This window comes from Camelina sativa, chromosome 10 (genome assembly GCF_030686135.1).
Source record: "Camelina sativa cultivar CO46 ecotype springtype chromosome 10, ASM3068613v1".
Taxonomy (NCBI): Eukaryota; Viridiplantae; Streptophyta; class Magnoliopsida; order Brassicales; family Brassicaceae; genus Camelina; species Camelina sativa.
This window is the reverse complement of record NC_141889.1, coordinates 5,076,909-5,096,201: the sequence shown is the minus strand read 5'-3', so window position 1 is coordinate 5,096,201 and position 19,293 is coordinate 5,076,909. Positions and strand designations below refer to the sequence as shown.

The 19,293-nt window shown below is 36.9% G+C and overlaps 4 protein-coding genes and 1 pseudogene across 7 annotated transcripts; 4 read left to right on the top strand and 1 right to left on the bottom strand.

Annotated features, from left to right (window-relative positions):
* Window positions 1-401: 401 nt before the first annotated feature.
* Window positions 402-2,204, top strand: LOC104717283 (protein IQ-DOMAIN 25-like). Its single transcript, XM_019230893.2, has 3 exons — window positions 402-912; window positions 996-1,184; window positions 1,489-2,204. Exons 1-3 carry the CDS (start codon window positions 520-522, stop codon window positions 2,065-2,067), a joined length of 1,161 nt encoding a protein of 386 aa, XP_019086438.1. The 5' UTR covers window positions 402-519; the 3' UTR covers window positions 2,068-2,204.
* A 126-nt stretch (window positions 2,205-2,330) lies between these two features.
* On the top strand, window positions 2,331-4,371 carry LOC104717282 (vacuolar protein sorting-associated protein 32 homolog 2). Its single transcript, XM_010434827.3, has 8 exons — window positions 2,331-2,545; window positions 2,657-2,762; window positions 3,020-3,119; window positions 3,237-3,322; window positions 3,423-3,514; window positions 3,658-3,772; window positions 3,856-4,048; window positions 4,133-4,371. The coding sequence occupies exons 2-7, from the start codon at window positions 2,691-2,693 to the stop codon at window positions 4,045-4,047; spliced, it is 657 nt and encodes a 218-aa protein (XP_010433129.1). The 5' UTR covers window positions 2,331-2,545; window positions 2,657-2,690; the 3' UTR covers window position 4,048; window positions 4,133-4,371.
* A 63-nt stretch (window positions 4,372-4,434) lies between these two features.
* LOC104717280 (meiotic nuclear division protein 1 homolog) lies at window positions 4,435-6,964 on the top strand. Its single transcript, XM_010434826.3, has 10 exons — window positions 4,435-4,698; window positions 5,261-5,341; window positions 5,457-5,573; window positions 5,695-5,733; window positions 5,832-5,939; window positions 6,023-6,085; window positions 6,169-6,220; window positions 6,366-6,410; window positions 6,507-6,586; window positions 6,665-6,964. Exons 1-10 carry the CDS (start codon window positions 4,696-4,698, stop codon window positions 6,767-6,769), a joined length of 693 nt encoding a protein of 230 aa, XP_010433128.1. The 5' UTR covers window positions 4,435-4,695; the 3' UTR covers window positions 6,770-6,964.
* Window positions 6,965-7,145: 181 nt separating this feature from the next.
* Window positions 7,146-11,269, top strand: LOC104717279 (putative LRR receptor-like serine/threonine-protein kinase At4g29180). Of its 3 annotated transcripts, none has more exons than XM_010434825.2 (11): window positions 7,147-7,345; window positions 7,621-8,655; window positions 8,747-8,882; window positions 8,973-9,044; window positions 9,128-9,199; window positions 9,289-9,369; window positions 9,463-9,605; window positions 9,702-9,940; window positions 10,023-10,212; window positions 10,324-10,513; window positions 10,598-11,269. In XM_010434825.2, exons 1-11 carry the CDS (start codon window positions 7,267-7,269, stop codon window positions 11,076-11,078), a joined length of 2,718 nt encoding a protein of 905 aa, XP_010433127.1. In that variant the 5' UTR covers window positions 7,147-7,266; the 3' UTR covers window positions 11,079-11,269. The 3 variants fall into 3 exon arrangements, with proteins under 3 accessions (XP_087325142.1, XP_010433127.1, XP_010433126.1); XM_010434824.2 differs by having other exon boundaries at window positions 9,693-9,940; XM_087469016.1 differs by having other exon boundaries at window positions 7,146-7,345; window positions 9,463-9,940.
* Window positions 11,270-12,472: 1,203 nt separating this feature from the next.
* Window positions 12,473-13,991, bottom strand: LOC104717278 (zinc finger CCCH domain-containing protein 49 pseudogene; annotated as a pseudogene). The gene has a single exon (XR_015568384.1). The product of XR_015568384.1 is annotated as a zinc finger CCCH domain-containing protein 49 pseudogene (transcript).
* Window positions 13,992-19,293: the final 5,302 nt, after the last annotated feature.

The following is a 19,293-nucleotide window of genomic DNA, read 5'->3' as shown; positions in this document are numbered from 1 at the left end:
AAATCCATTTTTTATAAATTACGAATCCAGGAATTTTCAATGCAATACTAAATTCCATAAGTTTATAGATATATAAACATAAAATGATCACAATGATAAATTTTCTTAGACCAAATATTAATACCACGCATTACACAAACTAGGAACGTATTTTTTTCATGTAAGCCCTAGCTAAATTTCATAATACATTAAAAAAACCAGAAATGGAACCTAAATTACGAATAACCTTTATCACTATACGTTAAAGTATAAAACACTAAATGGACCCTATCAGTCTATCACGACCAATCGTACGCATACTTCGTCGTATCTTCATTTTAATTTATTTACAAATTTGTAAATTAAAAAGTAGACCTTTTGTGTTGGTCCATAAATAAGTAAAATAAAAGTGTAACCAAACTAATATTTTTTTTGTGTTGGTCATAATTTTTTCCACTTACAAGTGAAACCAAAACTAAATAATCCATTACGAGAAAGCAATCTCACAAAGTTGACGACAGAGTAAAGAGAGAGACAAAAATGGGTCGAGCTTCGAGATGGTTCAAAGGTTTGTTCGGAATCAAACCGTCGTCCTGTTCCGGTTCCGACACCGGAGCCATTTCCAACCGCCTTGACCGTTCTTTATGCGACAACTACGAGACTATACCACCTAACATCTCCGAGAAAGAAGCTGCGTGGCTAAGGTCGTTCTACGCGGCTGGCGAAGAGGAAAAAGAGCGTAGAACACATGCAATAGCGGTTGCTGCGGCCACAGCTGCTGCAGCTGACGCAGCGGTCGCGGCGGCCAAAGCGGCTGCTGCGGTTGTAAGGCTCCAAGGTCAAGGAAAGAGTGGTCCGCTAGGAGGAGGAGGTGGAAAAAGCCGTGAGAATCGTGCCGCTATGCAGATCCAATGTGCCTTTAGAGGCTTCTTGGTACTAACAATTTTTTTTTCTAATCTTTTTAAATATTTCTAATTATTAAAGTAACTGAGCCGTTATACTTTTGTAACGTAAAGGCGAGAAAAGCGTTGAGAGCGTTGAGAGGAGTGGTTAAGATACAAGCTTTGGTTAGAGGCTATTTGGTACGGAAACAAGCAGCGGCGACTCTCCGGAGTATGGAAGCACTTATTAGAGCTCAAGCCACTGTTAAGTTTCAGAGAGCTCTCCGCCGTATCGGAAATGCTGCTCCGGCTAGAAAGTCCACGGTAATTTAACTTACTTATCAACTTTGACCGTACCGAGTTTTATAATGTTAAAGATTAATAATACTTTTTAATTATTAAAGAGTTAAACGATGTGAAACTTCTTAACTAATTTCTAAAGTAGATAACTAATTTTGTAAAAAAAATTTAGACTTTGCAAGGAATTTGAAACTTTATGTAAAAAGTTGAAATCTTTTTTTTTTAACTATAGTTTGTAAGAAGATTGAAACTTTTGAACCAAGTTGTAGTTATAAACTTTTTTTAACCAGGTTGTAAAAAGTGTTGTTGATGTGAACTTTTCTTACAGGAAAGATTCTCCGGATCTTTGGAAAGTCGAAACAACGGCGAAGAGACAGCTAAGATAGTGGAGGTAGATACAGGAACCCGACACGGAACTTTTAGGATCCGAGGACCCGTTTTATCCGGGTCGGATTTCTTAGACAACCCGTTTCGACGCACGCTCTCCTCACCTCTCTCCGGTCGCGTCCCACCGCGTTTGTCAATGCCTAAACCCGAATGGGACGAGTGCAGTAGCAAGTTCCCGACGGCGCAGAGCACACCTCGTTTCGCAGGTGGGTCTCCGGCGAGGAGTGTATGCTGTTCCGGCGGAGCGGAGGTGGATGCGGAGGCTGATGCTCACCGGTTCTGTTTCTTGTCGGGAGAATTTAACTCGGGTTACATGGCGGATAGTACAACGTCGTTTAGGTCGAAACTGAGGTCGCATAGTGCACCGAGACAGAGACCAGATAGTAATGCTGTCGGTGGCGGCGGATGGAGGAGGAGTATTGGCGGTGGCGGTGGCGGTGTTCGGATGCAGAGACCGTCGTGTTCGGGTGTCCGAGAAGCCGTGGTTGGGAATATCGAAAGGCGTAGGATGCATTGGTGATTCCCATAATTATTAATTCATTATCCTTTTTTTGTCTCGTTAATTAAGTTTTATAATATTGTTTGATATTCTTAAATCTTAATTAGTCTCGTTAATTAAAGTTTTATAATATCGTGATTTTGAGCTAGTTTCCTAAATTGGAGTATTGGTTTTCGTTTTAGTTTTTGATTGAAATTCGGTTAGTAAACTAACCCAAACCACTGGTTCACTATTATCGCCTACTACGCATACACGAGACTGATCGTAAACAACCACTTAAAAATAAACACGTGCCAAACAACACTTCAACGCGTGTGGAAAAAAGGGGAACTTGCTTGCTTCGATCTAAAATCCTAATCCTAGTTTGTCTTGTGAAACACAAAACGCGCAAGAACAAAACCAAATAAAGGTCCCTCCTTTATATAATTTTCCATTATTTTTCCCTTTACCCTTTAAAAATTTTGATCTTCCCCATCTCCAAATCCAGATTTCACACAAGGTAAACTTGGATCCGATTCTTACGTAATCTGTTTCTTCCTCGTTATTTTTATTCGATCGATCGGTTCATATTTTAGGGATAATTTTTTTTTTTTTTCGCGGAACTTTTTAGTGGCCTGTGTTGGTTTCGGTGAATTTGAGAGACTATGATGAATCGGCTATTCGGGAAACCCAAGCAGGAGTCTAATGCTCTCCAAACTTTAGACAAGCTTAACGAGGTATGATCCGATTTCTACACTTCTCTTTTGTCAATCAACGTTTGATTTGAAAAAAAAAAAAAAATCGATCTTTTAATCTGAGCTCTGTACTGTTTTGTTTACTCTTAGTTTTGATTTATTTGGTTAAGATTAGAAATCCATATAGTTGACTGTAAATTGAATTGGGTATTTCAAGTTTTTGTTTATGTTCCCTTCAGTTTCTTTACTTTCCCATGGTTGTTATTGCTTATTGTCATGTGTTGTTTGGTTCGTTGCAGACGCTTGAGATGCTAGAGAAAAAGGAGAAAGTACTCTTGAAGAAGGCTGGTCAAGAGGTTGAAAAGGCTAAAGAATACACCCGTGCTAAGAACAAACGCGGTACAACCCTATTTTTTCTATTATGATTCAATGTGTCCTCCTTTTTTATTCACAATCTAAGCTTGTTGTGTGTGGTTGTTATTCCTTGAGTACTTAACTGTGTTGGTTTTTGTGCAGCGGCTATACAGTGTTTGAAAAGGAAGAGGTTATATGAGCAACAAGTCGAACAGCTTGGGAATTTCCAACTCCGTATACATGATCAAGTAAGTTCTTTTTTGTTTTGTTTTTGGATGTTGTTCTAAGATTGTTGTTATCAGCAATAATAGATGAACTTATAGGGATCATATATCTCTTTCCATACAGATGATTATGTTAGAAGGCGCAAAAGCAACAACCGAAACTGTTGATGCATTGAGGAGTGGAGCTTCTGCAATGAAAGCAATGCAGAAAGCTACGTAAGTGTTATATTACCTATTTTATTGTGAACACGAAGAGCTTGGTTTTTAAACTGCATCATCTCTTTTATTGTTTTAGCATTGTTTGAATGCTTTAACGTTTCTAGTGCCTACCTAACTTTGTAAACACACTGTTTTTGCAGAAATATTGATGATGTGGACAAGACCATGGACGAAATCAATGAGCAGACCGAGAACATGAAACAGATCCAAGAAGCATTGTCAAATCCAATCGGGGCGGCAGCTGACTTTGATGAGGTAACATTCTTGTACCCCAATATGATCATTTTTTTTTTTTCAGGCTAATGATCTTTGCCTAAGTAAAAACTTGTCTTTGGTAGGATGAGCTTTTAGAAGAGCTTGAAGAACTCGAAGGTGCTGAGCTTGAAGAACAACTTCTTCAGCCGACAACAACAGCTCCATTGCCATCAGGTCCCGTTCCTGCAGGGCGTCAACAGGCCCGTCCTGTTCCCCAGAAGCGGACCGCAGAAGAAGAAGAACTCGCTGCATTACAGGCTGAGATGGCCCTCTAAGGTCACTTCACTTCTCTGCTAATTGCTCACTGAATTTGGATTTGTAATCAATTTACTTATGCAATTGGCTTTGGTTTAAGTGCAGGTTATTCACCTCTCCGAGGCAGAGACATGTATGCATTGATAAACAAGAACAGACGATGTATATAAGGATCTGAGTCAGATTATATCGGAGCAAAACTTTTATAATCCCCCCCCCCCCCCCCGTCATGAATCTTATCTGCATTTGGGTGTTCTTCACATAATTTATCTTATGTAATTTTTGTATGTTTTAATTACACTTTTTTACTCTGGTTAAATAATCTACTGAGTTTACTTTACTTACTCCTCCTCTCTTCTTCATTCTGGCCTTATAATAAGAATGTAGCGGTGCATGTATAGTCAACCATACGTTGACTTCGTTGACATGCCGTTGTTGGTATCTTATAATTGAACTCCGTGTCGTTTTTAAATGCAATTCAAATTAATTGAAAAAAATAATGAAACAGAAAGCGAGGGATAATAAGCCGCTTAAGTTTTCAAGTCTTCTTCGACAATTTTCATTTCGAAATTTCTGAGAGAGTGAGGAGAGAAGAGAGAGAGAGAGAGAGAGAGGAGAAAAGCTTCAAATCCTTTGGATTACATTCATCAGGAGCAAGAGAACACACGATGGTAATATACTCTGGACGATTGTTCTCCTACTCTACTTCACTACTTGTGATTGATTTTGTTTCGCAAAATAAACCTCTGTGATTCGTGAATCGTGCTGGGAAAATCGATTGATCCTCCGAAATTTTATAAATCCATAGTTATCGTGAACTGATGATCTTCTTAGCTTGTGTTTCTTCGGCTTATAAGATAATTTTTGATGTTTCGATTCGACCTTTTTGTTTGAATGTTCCATGTGTTCTTCGCGAAACTTCATATAAACTTTTCCCTAGTTTGAATCCGTAGCTCTGTTTCTTTCTTCGGGTAGCTTAATTACAGATTTGTTTGAGGAATTTTCACAAACACTTGGTCTGCATGACGCGAATCGATAGGTTTCTCGGATTTGCGTTTAGATAGAAGCCATTTTTCGCTTTCTCAGCTAGAAATCAATTTAGACTGTTTTGGGTTTTGAAATTTCGGCCTATAAAGCAATTTGTTGTCTCGATTTTAAGAGATTTTGAAATTTTTCTTAAAATAGTTTCTCGTATCAACTGAATCGTTGCTTTCTATTTTTGATGATATTCAGTCAAAGAAACGAGGGCTTTCGATGGAGGAGAAGCGGGAGAAGATGCTTCAGATATTCTATGAGTCTCAAGACTTCTTCCTGGTGAGCACTTTTTTTTAAAGTTTTTTACTACTTGTTAACTTAGCATTAGGCATTGAACTAATGGAGTTGAGATACCAGCACTTATGGATCTCTCTACTTTTGTAAATATTTTCAGCTCAAGGAACTTGAGAAGATGGGACCGAAGAGGGGTGTAATTAGTCAGTCAGTGAAGGATGTTATCCAGAGTTTGGTGGATGATGATCTTGTTGCCAAGGACAAGATTGGAATTTCTGTGAGTTAGCTTGTGTTCTTATGTTGGATCCTTTCACATCTTATTTCATTTTGTTGCCGTGTACAGTCTTTCTTGCTGTTATTTGTCGTTTGACAGTTTTCATAATTATGCACACATGAAGATCTACTTTTGGAGCCTTCCTAGCTGTGCTGGCAACCAAGTGAGCTACCGTTCTCATCCTGATATAACATCATAATGGCTCTTATTAACTTGAGTGTAGCGATGTTTTCTGATTTTGATCTCATTCTGAATGAACAGCTTAGGAGTATTCGTCAGAAGCTTGAAACTGATCTTCACGGTAGTAATAAAAGGCTAGCAGAACTTGTTGATCAGTGCGAGGCCCTAAAGAAGGGAAGGGAAGAAACCGTAAGTAATTTTGGTATTGCAGAATTAATGATTGGATAACCTTGCATACTCTCTTCTCTTCAAAACTGCTGTTCTTGCTTCAGGAGGAACGAACAGAGGCCTTGACGCAACTTAAAGATATTGAAAGGAAACACAAAGAGCTGAAGGTCAGATTACATTTGGCCATCTGTTTGGATAGAGATGCTCAACATGCTTAGCTAGTTGCTTACGATTTCTTCTTCTTACGCAGAACGAGATGGTACAATTTGCTGACAACGATCCAGCTACCTTGGAGGCAAAGAGTAAGTTCTGCATAATACGTTACTTTTGTTTGCTGTAAAATGTCCTAAGTCCTAAAGGTTTTCCGGTCCTCGTGGAGCAGAAACAAGAACCAGTCTTGTGCTTTACTAGCTACATACAACCTAAATGTTCTTCTTATTTTGACAGGGACTGCGATTGAAGTTGCTCACCAGTCGGCTAACAGATGGACAGGTTTTTCCATTTCTAAAACTTGGCTATACGTTTTTATGTTTAAAGGTTCATAATTTTGACCACCACCTAAATTGTAATTTTTAAAATCTTACTCAGATAACATCTTCACATTGCGACAATGGTGTTCAAACAACTTCCCCCAGGCCAAGGAACAGCTGGAACATCTATACACGGAGGTATCTTCAAGATATTTTCACCTCATACATTATCATTTTTAGATTTCACATTTTCTTAATCAGATCTGTAATTTTCAGGCGGGAATCACTGACGACTTTGATTACATAGAGCTATCTTCATTCCCTTTGAGCTCATCCCATGAAGCTGATACTCCAAAGCAGCTAGTCGAAGATGAAGCTTAGTTTTAATACTTTGCAGCATAACAGTTAAAGACACTAGCTAAAATTAAAATCTTCTGGTTCTTTATCAGTAGTCCTAAAAGGTTGCAACGGTCTGTCATTGTTTGTGTCCAGATCATCTAAGTCAAAACTCCGGATCTCTTTCACCACAGTTTTGTGTTTCATATAAGATTTTTAATGCCTATGATTTTCCATGTATCAGTCGGCTATGTCCTGTGCTTTCTGTTTTAATATTTTATTGGGGTCATATATATCATACTTGTTGTTGACCCACAGGTTATTTCTTAATAGCTGTATTACACAATTTTATATTCTTTCTTAGCCGCTTTTTTCAGTCGTGCGCAGCACTTATATTATACAACCTCCCGGCCAATTTTGGTGCTCCCAGAAAAGGAAATAGGCGTAGACTTTGTACTTTTGGGTATTTTTTGTTTCTGTGTTATCTTAATCGCAGGTTGTCTGTTTTGACGATGATGAGCTGAGCTTTACAAAAGAAGAACATGGAAGCTCACTCTGTTTTTCTCATCCTTTTTGGCGTCATTGCCACTGCCATTGTAGTTGATGGCCAAGGCCAAGCAGGTTCGTGAGCATCATTCTTGCTTTCCTCTGTTTTGATTTGAAAATGAACAATTATCAGACCATAAGACTTTTGAAGTTTTGATATTTGTTTGTCGATATTTTACAAAATTAAGTTTCTTTGGATCATGGGGTTGCATGTCTGTTTATAAGTTTTGAATGCCTTAGGTTCTATTATTTGAGAAGTTAAGTAGATTTTAAACCTGTCTTGAAATTTTGATAAGAACTTTCTCAAACGTTATAGAATTATCAACATTCTTTACCGTCTTCTGATCCAGGTTTCATCAGCATAGATTGTGGGGCGCCCCCTAATATAAACTATGTAGACACTGATACTGGTATCAGTTACACCTGGGATGCACCTTTCATAAACGCTGGAGTAAATGTGAACGTCTCTGAAGAATACGGCTATCCGGCAAACCCGGTTTTGCCATTCCCACTTGCTGATGTCAGATCTTTTCCTCAAGGAAACCGGAATTGTTACTCCTTAACCCCCTCCGATGGAAAAGGGAATCTTTATCTCATCAGAGCTTCGTTTATGTATGGAAACTACGATGGTAAAAAAGCTTTGCCTGAGTTTGATCTCTACGTAAACGTTAATTTCTGGACCTCAGTGAAATTCAGAAATGCTTCTGAGAACGTCGTCAAGGAGATTCTCAGCTTTGCAGAGTCAGATACAGTATATGTTTGCCTTGTGAACAAAGGTAAAGGAACTCCTTTTATTTCAGCCCTGGAGCTCCGGCCAATGAACAGCTCAATCTATGGTACTGAGTTTGGAAGAAATGTCTCATTGGTACTCTATCGAAGATGGGATACAGGATATTTGAATGGAACAGGACGGTACCAAAAGGATACATATGATCGTATTTGGTCTCCCTACTCTCCAGTCTCTTGGAATTCGACTTTGACTACTGGGTATATTGATATTTTTCAGTCTGGTTATCGGCCACCAGATGAAGTTATTAAGACAGCTGCGTCCCCTAAAAGTGATGATGAGCCGTTGGAACTGTCCTGGACATCAGGTGATCCAGATACTCGGTTCTATGCCTACCTTTATTTTGCAGAACTTGAAAATCTCAAGAGGAATGAGAGCAGAAAAATCAAGATATTCTGGAATGGGTCGCCTGTTTCAGGAGCTTTCAACCCCTCTTCTGAGTATTCAATGACAGTGTCTAATTCACGAGCTTTCACTGGTAAAGATCACTGGATTTCTGTTCAGAAGACCGCAGATTCAACGCGTCCACCAATACTCAATGCTATTGAGATATTTACAGCACAATCTCTGGATGAATTTTCCACCACAGTTGAAGACGGTATATTCATCTCTACTACATATATTTTATAAAATCTGAACCTTGATTTTTACCGAAGCTCACAGTTTTCAATTTTCACTTGTTAATGAAGTTCACGCCATAGAAAGTATAAGATCAACGTATAAAGTGAGTAAGGTTTGGAGTGGTGATCCTTGCTCCCCAAGACTATACCCTTGGGAAAGTATTGGATGCAGCTACAACAATTCTAATTACCAAATCAAGTCCCTGTAAGTCATTCCGTTTAGCCATACAGAACTTTATTTTTGGACTTCCTTCAAATGACTGATGAGCTTGTTTCTGTGTTATGCTGCGAGAAGAAATCTTAGCTCAAGCGGGTTAAACGGACCAATAGCCTTCGCATTTAGAAATCTCTCTCATCTTGAGTCATTGTAAGTATACCAAACCATAAATACACACTTACCACCATTTTATTCACCATTAACTAAAAGAGATGTGTGCATTGTTTTCCCAGGGATTTATCAAACAACAACTTAAGAGGAAACGTGCCAGAATTTTTGGCTGATCTACAACATTTGAAGTTCCTGTGAGTTGAGCACATAGAGACTTTTTTTGAGTCTGTACTGACAGACAATCAACAATGATTTTGTCTCTTGACATTTATTTCTGTCGCAGGAATTTGAAAGGAAATAACTTGACTGGGTTTATACCTAGAGCTCTTAGAAAACGATCAACGACAAATGGGCTTGCACTGAGGTACATTTTCTTGTCAAAAGCCTGTGAACCATAGCTATCTTGTTAAGATAATCCTACCATTATGTGAAGCTTGTTGATTTCCTCTGTTTTCAGTGTGGATGAACAAAACATTTGTCACTCACGTTCATGTCGGGCCGGGAACAATATCGTTGTGCCATTAGTTGTATCCTCATTAGTGGTCACTCTCATTATAGCCGTGGCTATCATATTCATCCTGCGAAGGGGAAAACAAATTAGTAAGCACAGCTTGGTCTTTTACTTCGATTCAAGTTTAACGAAAGTTAGAATTAATGCTGAAGGAAAACGAGTGTTTAATTGTTTAGTGTATTCAGGAGCCTATTCAGGACCACTTCTGCCTTCGGGAAAGAGAAGGTTCACATATAGTGAAGTCTCTAGCATTACAAATAACTTCAATAAAGTGATCGGTAAAGGAGGGTTTGGTATTGTGTACCTCGGTTCCCTCGAAGATGGGACTGAAATTGCTGTAAAGATGATCAATGATTCTTCATTTGGAAAAACTAAAGGATCCTCCTCATCATCTTCACAGGTTTCCAAAGAATTTCAAGTCGAGGTAATCTAAACAACACTAACAACATGATCAAATATTTTAGTCAATGCTGTTTTATGGTTGCTGAAGTGTAAAATGTTTGCAGGCAGAGCTTCTTTTGACAGTCCATCACCGGAACTTAGCCTCATTTGTTGGATACTGCGATGATGGTCGTAGTATGGCTCTCATCTATGAGTACATGGCCAATGGAAATTTGCAGGATTATCTTTCAAGTGAGAATGCAGAGGATCTTAGCTGGGAAAAGAGACTCCATATAGCCATAGACTCCGCACAAGGTTGGTCTTAGTTTTGACATTCTTGATTTCTCACTGTTAAACCGAGATATCAATTCTGTTTTAGAATAATTCGGTTCTGAAACCCGTTCTTAATTTGTTTTTCTTGGGCAGGATTGGAGTATCTGCATCATGGATGCAGACCACCAATAGTACACAGAGACGTTAAAACAGCAAACATTCTATTAAATGATAACTTGGAAGCCAAGATTGCTGATTTCGGCCTTTCTAAGGTCTTCCCAGAGGATGATCTCAGCCACGTCGTCACTGCAGTCATGGGTACTCCCGGCTATGTCGATCCTGAGTACGTTTCCTACACATCATCACCGGTTTAATCTTTACCAGTGTAGTCAGGCTCGTCTCATCATTAACCTGTTTCAATTGACAGGTACTACAACACGTTTAAGCTAAACGAGAAGAGCGACGTGTACAGTTTCGGGATCGTCCTCCTTGAACTCATAACCGGCCAGCGATCCATAATGAAAACTGAAGACGGAGACAAAATGAACGTTGTCCACTACGTTGAGCCTTTCCTCGAAACCGGAGACATAGATAGCGTCGTGGATCCACGGCTTCACGGGGACTTCTCCTCAAACTCTGCCTGGAAATTTGTAGAGGTGGCAATGTCTTGCGTCAGAGACAGAGGAACCAAAAGACCAACAACGAACCAAATCGTGTCTGATCTGAAACAATGCTTAGCCGCTGAGCTGGCTCGTGAGCCACAGAGCCATCACAAGAAGGAAGTAGTGAATGAGAAGCAAACGAAGTCGCCGATTCGAAAAGATAGCAGCGATGAATATAATAGCACGTCCGGATCGGTTTCGCTTACGTATGGAGATTACTCCACGTTTGGCCCAACGGCGAGGTAGTGAGAAATTAATTTAAGGTTTGATTCATCATTTTATGCTCATTTTACTTTTGTTTGTTTTCAAGATCATATATTGATTTAATTTGATTTCTTTTTGGTTTAAAGATTCATTTGTTTTTGTTTTCTTTTAAGAAAATTTTTACTGCTAAAACATTTAATTCATTAATTGTAAGAAAAAAAAAAGGATTTGTATATGTTTTTGTTTTCGACTACATGCTTCCATTGCTAAGAGAGTTTTTTTTTTGTAATTCTATAATTTGTACCATACTAGAAGATTTACTCGATGTCATTGTATGGTAATAATGTACTAGTCAAAGCCTAAGATTACACCTGTACATAGTTTAGGCAAAAGTTATTGATTTAATATACTAGTAATGGGAAGTAATATTGTCTAACATAAATTCGTTTATATAATTAGGTTTTTCTTTTTGAATTTTGACCTTACCCTCGAGTTTGTGGGATAATCACCCTACAAAAATCTATTAATTCGCTGATTACAGATTTGGGCGTTTCCCCGTATAAACACTATCTGTATGTACATTCATATTGCATTAAATTATACATTTATGTTTCTTCAAAAGTGGTAATTGTGATACCTAACATTGGACCTACATGTCGCTTTTTTTGGGTCTTTAGTAAAATAGGAAGCAATTATTTCATTGTAAATTACTACTACTATCATACTATTAAATTTAGGAAGTATATATGGCAAATTTTCATTTTGGATTTTGCCTTTAACTTTCCCAAAACTCCTAATGATTTACTACTATTCAAATGTCAAAATACCAAATTTTCTCACGAAACAAACTGTTGTTGACAAAGTAAAATAACAAAATTCTTAACCTGATATACACGCTTCATGACACGCTTTACTAATTTACTATTCTAACGAACAAATAAATGATAAGTTATGGCATCACATAAAGAATGACATCCTCATACATCTATTTTCAAACTCAATTTTCTTTCTACTCAAGCCTTCCCTGATTTTGTCAAAGATCGGTTTTGTAACTCGGGGTTATCACACAACATTGGTGCCGGTCAAGTTAAGACTCTAGACTTTTCTTCGTGATTGCATATCATCTCGTATTGGTTAATGTCATTTTCTTATCCATGCTATTGCCAAATCGTGTTGGATAATGTCGTAATCCACTGATACGCACAAAACCTATTAACATCATTGAACAGGTATTTTATTAGTTAAAAACTTATTTTTATTTGGGTAAGTCATATTACTTTAACTAATTAGGATTTGACCCATTCTAGCAATTAAAGACTAGAAAAGCTCCTAAAATATCGACGATAAACAAAACTTCTAAATAATAAAAACACAACACAATTATTTATATTGGATCAAGAAAAGCTAGGGAAACACAATGAAGTACTAGTATTAGATTAGTAATAATTTGCATTCATTCATTGATTAGTAGTACCAAGTGGTTTACATTTTAACATTAATATAAAACACAATAATTATTATAATAATAATAATATATATTAATGTTCCGTAATAAAAAAAAAAACCCTAGGCACATCTATACAACGATTTTTTCAGAAAAATCTGGCCACAAAAATCCATATTTAATTATTATTATTAGCAGATAATACGAAGATTAGTAAAATAAAAATAATATGAACACACTAATTAAGATCTCCTCCTCTTTTCCTCGGAAGATATCCCAAAAAAACCGATACTGAGACTTTATCATCCATCAATGAGACTTCGATGTTTCGGGTTACGGGTCGGGTTTTATCCTCCTCTACATCAGCAGGTCAGATACCCACCCGACATCAGGAGCATCACCCGAATTCTGATCCGGATCCGTGTCAACCCGATCCATGCAATTCTCCTTGTGTAGTTTCTCGCGCATCTTTTCTCTTAGCTCACGACCCGACTCGACGACCCGCTCCATTACGGGCTCTTCCTCTAGCCCATACTCCCATATATCCAGATTCCCGGGTCGGGTCGGGGTAGTGGGAAGACTCTGAAACCCAGGACCCAAGATTGATCCACGTGGCGACCCGAATCCGAATAATGGATTGTTGTGAGGAAACGACTTCACCTTATTGAACTGTAAGCTCCTAAACGACGGGACGACGTCGTTTATAGAACAAGACCCGAGTGAGCGACTCAGCGACTGAGCCATCGGAGAAGACTCCGAGTCGGCTCTTGGACTCATCGGCGGCGAGCCAGAGCCAGGAGAGATCGAGAGCTGAAACGCTCTAGCACGAATCGGAGACGAAACGTCGAACGAATCAACCCGATCGGGGCTACGGTTTGGCAAATACCTAAGCTGATCCGGCGAATGAGCAAAGAAACAAACCCTCCGGCGACAGCCACCGCCGTCTTTACACGGCTGAGTACGGTAACGAGCTGGATGAAGCCAACACTCGAAAACACCATGAGCGAACTCGCAAGAGTCGCCTTTCTTGCAGCCGCCTTTACGAAAATCAGGACAAGCCGTGCCGGAGTAATGGTACTTCCTCGGATCTCTCCGACGAGCTTTTTCACCGGGATGAGCGTACGGACACTCCGTCCAGTCATGGCTCCGGCCACGAGCACACCTCCTGACTTTGAAATCGTACATACGGAAATGGTCGCAAGAGTAAGCATCGATAGGCGAATCCGGACCCAATAGATCCGGGTCAGAATCCGGATCCGTCTCGTTAGACGGCAAGTAACGCTGTAACGCCGCCAAAGCTTCAAGCATGCTACAATCTGGACTGTTCATCGCCGGAGAGAACAAATCCGCCGACGTAAAATCTTCAGAAGCTGGCCATGGAGGTATCTCAACAGTAGGATAAGTCCGACGAGTTTCTCCGATCATCATCTTCACCGGCGAAATCAAATCACATTCGTCGTTAAAAAATGAGTCTTTCTCTTTTTTTTTTTTTTCTTGTTTGCTAATTCACCGGCAAAGCTGACTTATGTAGTTGAGATATTTAACCATAGTTAATTTAACCTAACCATAGTTAACGCTATTAGGCATAGGACTAGGAGCTGCTTTTTTTTTATACCGCAGTTAAAAAAAGAAAAAATCTTAACTACAAGATTTAGCGTAACGTGACTGTGAGATAAGTGTTTGAAACAGCGGTATGTGACTTATCCACGGGATAGACGTACGTGGACGTTTTCGTGATGTGGACGTTTAGTAATATGACTTTGATAAAGTTTAAAGTAACCGAACTGTGAGCGTAAGGTTACTTTAGGTTTATTAGATACGCTGAAGTCGGTCGAAGTTTAGATACGCTGAAAGAAGCGACAAAATTGATAATCCCACACTTTAATAGTTTAGTTAATTTAATTAATTTTGTACTCCTTATTCGTTGCATATTATCCTAAAAAAAATCCGAATACGTTTTAATCTAAATTTAAAAGGTTAATTTTATTTATTATCTCAGAAAAGTCATCGTAATGATTTTATCACTTATATAGCAACAAATCTTGGAGACAATGAATTTGTTAAAAGAAAAAAATAGTATTATCAGGAAACAAATATATCTTACATGATTCTCGAAAATTCGAGTACCAAATTTGGATTGAGGGTTAAAAAAAAAAAAAAGAGAGAGAGATAGGATAAGAGATGTGTCGGATGAAGAAGACATGTTGGAACAGATTTGGAATAACGTTTAAAAGCATTAAAGGGACCAAAACATTTATGTTTTCTTTGCTAAATTTGGAAGCAATTCCATATCCTCCAAACAAATCGAACTCTCATTTATCTTTTCTTCTTTCAAATATAAAATTTACTCCTTTTTTTTATTCGTCCTCTCTAACTTTTATTTTATTTATATATATATATATATAAGTTTTACAATTATTTTTGAAAATTTAGGTTTGAATCAATAAGTTGATATTGTCAATGAGAATGGTGAAATTAACATTGTGGAAAGAATAAAATGATACAAGGTTTAATTCAACTGTTTTTTTTTTTTGTTAACAGTTAGAGAATAGTAGATATAATATGTGTTCCAATATATTGATTGTAAGTTAAACCTTTGAACCAAAAATAAAATAAAATAGCCTTATATAAGTTTAATATTAGTATAAACGATGATTCTGAGTCCGGATTTATCAAAAAAAATCAAATATTTCCTAGATCTAACGAAGAAGACAGGTTGCAAATATCTAAAAACGTGTAGCTAATCCGATTCAAAGAGTAATTATTATCTATCCTTTATTTGGAAGAGATAGTGAGATTTACACAAAAGACACGATGCCTTCGTTTTCATAGTCACTGAATCTGATTAAACCATCGTCTACGTACGGGCCAAAAATATCTTTATTGTCGTAGCTCTTACGAGGCTGAATTGTATAATAATTCATTATGATATAAAAAAGAAAAAGATGTACACAAATTTTGATTGAAAGTGATTTTATATATACATAATAGGGAACATATATGTACATATTCACTCATTAATGCTTCTTTAAACATATTGGTTCCTCTCAACTTGCAAATCTGCAATCCAATCGAAATGCGGACTTCAAAAACTTATATAGTTTATTTTCACTTTTGGTTTCTACTCGCTTAGATATTATTTATTCGACATGTACGTTTGGCAGCCATTCCTTTTTTGTCTAATACTAGTTTAATTTGATATTTGTCCATAATTTGATATAGACAAATATCTCTATTTCTAGTAATAATCAAAATAATATTTCTCCTTGCTAATAATTTATTATGAGTAATTTGCATAAACTGTAACAAGAAATCAAAACCTAAAATTTTTAATATGGTTTTGTTATATAAACCACAGAAATTTTTTTAGCATTCAACTCGTAAATGCATTTCGTACAATGTATTATATTGCATAATTGCATAGATTAGGAATGATTAACTGTTTTATAGATATATATTATAAAATTGGTATATAGGTTCTTTTTGTGCATTAAATGTAGTAAGAAATTTTGTGTCCATATTTTAACCACTCAAATAGTCTGATCAATTTAAAACTATTTCATTCGACCAAAAAAATTTAAAACTATTTCAAAGTTGCAATTGTAACTACAAACTGATTAGCCGAACCACAGGCATCTAAGAAAGTAAGTGCGCAGTAGTTATTTACTTCGACTAGAGGAGATGGGACAATATTTTTGAATTTTTTTAAATTAGGCTAGCTAAGCTAAGTAAAATATGGAACTAATGTCACTTGAGATTAAAAAAGTTCATGCATGGGGGAGGCAACTACATCGCAACTATGAGTAACAGCTGTGGAATGGTATAATTACAATTATTTATCCTCGATTTCTGTATTGTAACATTTAATGCTTCAAATTCTCGTCTTGAATCATTTATTACAATATATAATTGTTACCTACTAGGCTACTACTAACTAAAAGAAAAAATATTGCTAACTACTCATTTAGTTATTTCTTATTGCCAATAAATGTTTTTAACTAAGATAAAATTACTATATAGTATAAATTTTATTGTATTACAAGTATCTTAATAAACAAACTCAACCGTAGAGTTTGTCAACGCAAAATGTTGTTTAACAGGTTTAAACATAACATGAAAAAGTAAAAAAATTGGCCACTTGTTTTTTTTTTTTTCTCGTGTTATTTTCTTTTCTCTTCTCTGTGGATCTATTTACTGAAAGTCTTCAAAGGTTTTTGATGATTACCTTTTTTATTTAGATACGATTACAAACAATTGACCGATCAAGTAACTTCTATTGTATGTGACTATAAATGATAACAGGAAAGGTTTGCCAAAAAAAAAAAAAAATGATAACAGGAAAGAAAAGCCGAAAGGTTAGAACTTGTATCTGTATAATTTAGTTAGTATTCTTAAAAGATTCATGTTTTATATGTTTTAAAAAAAAAAAAAGTTATGCAATAAAAACAAGAGTTCTTCGGAGTTGAAACCTGTATATGTTTCTTTGGAGGTTAGATGGAAAAGAAAACCATGTGAGCCCCAAATACCACAATCTGTAATCTCAGCCACAAGTTTTAAGATGTCAATCTATTACTTTCACTTTCTTCTTTTTTTATTTTCTTGTTGGTTCTCAAAACTTTTTTGTCTTCCATTAGTATAATACTAATAAATTTCTAATATATTAGTCCTTTAACCATCGGGCATCTCAACCAAACAACACGATAATATTCCCAATATCTATCTATATTACTAGTAATGGTTGTACTTTCATTGCCCCTTTTATTGGTCTGTTATCTTTCATTATTGTCCCTTATATGTCTATATACTGTGATCAGGACGGGTCGAGCCTATAACTAGTTTAACCCTTAAATTAATTTAACTAAACAACCAATTTTGACAGAAGGAACTTCATCAAAATTCCCAAAACAAAACTATGATCATTATATATAACTTGTGTTAGACTTATTATTTCCGTCCAAATTTTTTGATGTTTTTTTCCGTCTCGCATGGTTTCTCTTATATATACAGTCTATCATTCGAAGTCAAAAATGACTAGTAAAACTATTTAGATTGGGAGCATTTTTTTGCATTTCCAAAACGATTATTAACAAAATTATAGCGTACGTTTTACTCGAGCATAGTAATGTTAGCTTCCGGTCCAAATCAGATATAATTTGCTTCGTTTGATTAAAGCGATTGAAAACAAAATTGTAACAATTTAAAACGTCAAAATAGGACGCCAATTATATGTCTTCTCGGAATGTTATTATAATGTAAAGGAGCTTGTGCATGTGATGTACGTAAAGAGTGTATACGTCCACGCGTCGATATCACACATGATAACAATGCCACCTCTTAAGGAAGCATGAGGGATCATGCATGCATGCCCCATCCATCTCGACCGTTCATTACGCTCAAATTGAATACCTTCTTATATGATTCCACCAAACATTTTTATAATAACACTTTTTATATATATCGATCCCACGATCATGACAACTACGTGATCCCCTTTATTCCCCCCTTAATTACTCAACTTTGATTTTTATAGTCACCACTTCTTGGTCTTATCCATGAAATTTCAACCCATACATCTTAAAAATGTTTGTGTCTTTTATAAAACAGTTAGTTTTTTTTTTGTCAACTGGAATTACATTTATCGAAACAATAAGTACATATAAGGGAAATACCCGGTACTGAAACCTTTACCAACAAAAAACCTTTATTTCTATCTTTGCTAATCTCTAGCCTAAGCTCCAATCCCCCAGATCGAGCCTTTACAAAAAATACTCTGAACACCCGAGCATATATTAACCAAAAACTTAAATTCAATCAAAAGATCCTCTTCTCTCTTTTGCAAAACACTCATCCAGCCAAGCAGGATGACTCACTGCCACATACAATTGAAGTCAACAATCCATAGTGACACTTTGTGCAATGAGAAAAGCTCCTTTGTTTGAAGATGAGTTTTCCAAAAGAATTTTCCAACCTCGAACCTCTCTAAAAGCGATACTGACCTTTATAGATTGATATCTAAAAGCAGGCCAAGCTGCAGGTTTAGTAATAGATTTGACTAAAACTTCATTTTGTAGCGAGAAAATAACCTTCTCCACTCTATGACTTCTCATACTTTCGATTGCCCACAACAACTCTTTAAAATGAACCTCCTGTTTATCCTGGATATTAGCAAGCGCTTTCTTACTGTGAACCAAAACCACCCCTTCATGATTCCTTAAGACCCAGGCACAACCCGCCAACTTGTTTCTTTGTGACCATGAAATCCCACATTACACTTTAACCAATTTAAAGGGGGAGCCTTCCAACGCAACCTGGGAACAATACGAGATTCTTCTAGTGAAACAAAGTTCTCTATCCCTGTTGTTGACACCTCCTCCTCGCTATCCACATCTTCCTTCTGAGCCTCAAACCATTCATCCCGATCCTCACCAATCTTTTGAGCCGTTTCTAAGGAAGAAAAAGACTTACCTTCGAAATTGAGCACATTTCTATTCTTCCAAATTCTCCATAATGTCCAAGGAAATGTTCTTCTAAAATCTTCCGGCCAAAGAGGATTTTTAATATTCATCAAGAGATAATGAATATTTGAAAAAACTGAGCCGTTGTGAAAACCATCTTCCGGAGTTGGAATCCCTGTTAAAGCCCAAATCTGTCTGGCTATCGAGCAAGTAAACATAACATGGTTAACTGATTCAACCTCAACCCCACAGCCATGCCAAGTCTGATCTAACATTAGACCCCTTCTATTCAAAGTTTCCCCCACAGGTAAAGCTCCACACAACAACTTCCAAAGAAAAACTTTAATCTTTGGATCTG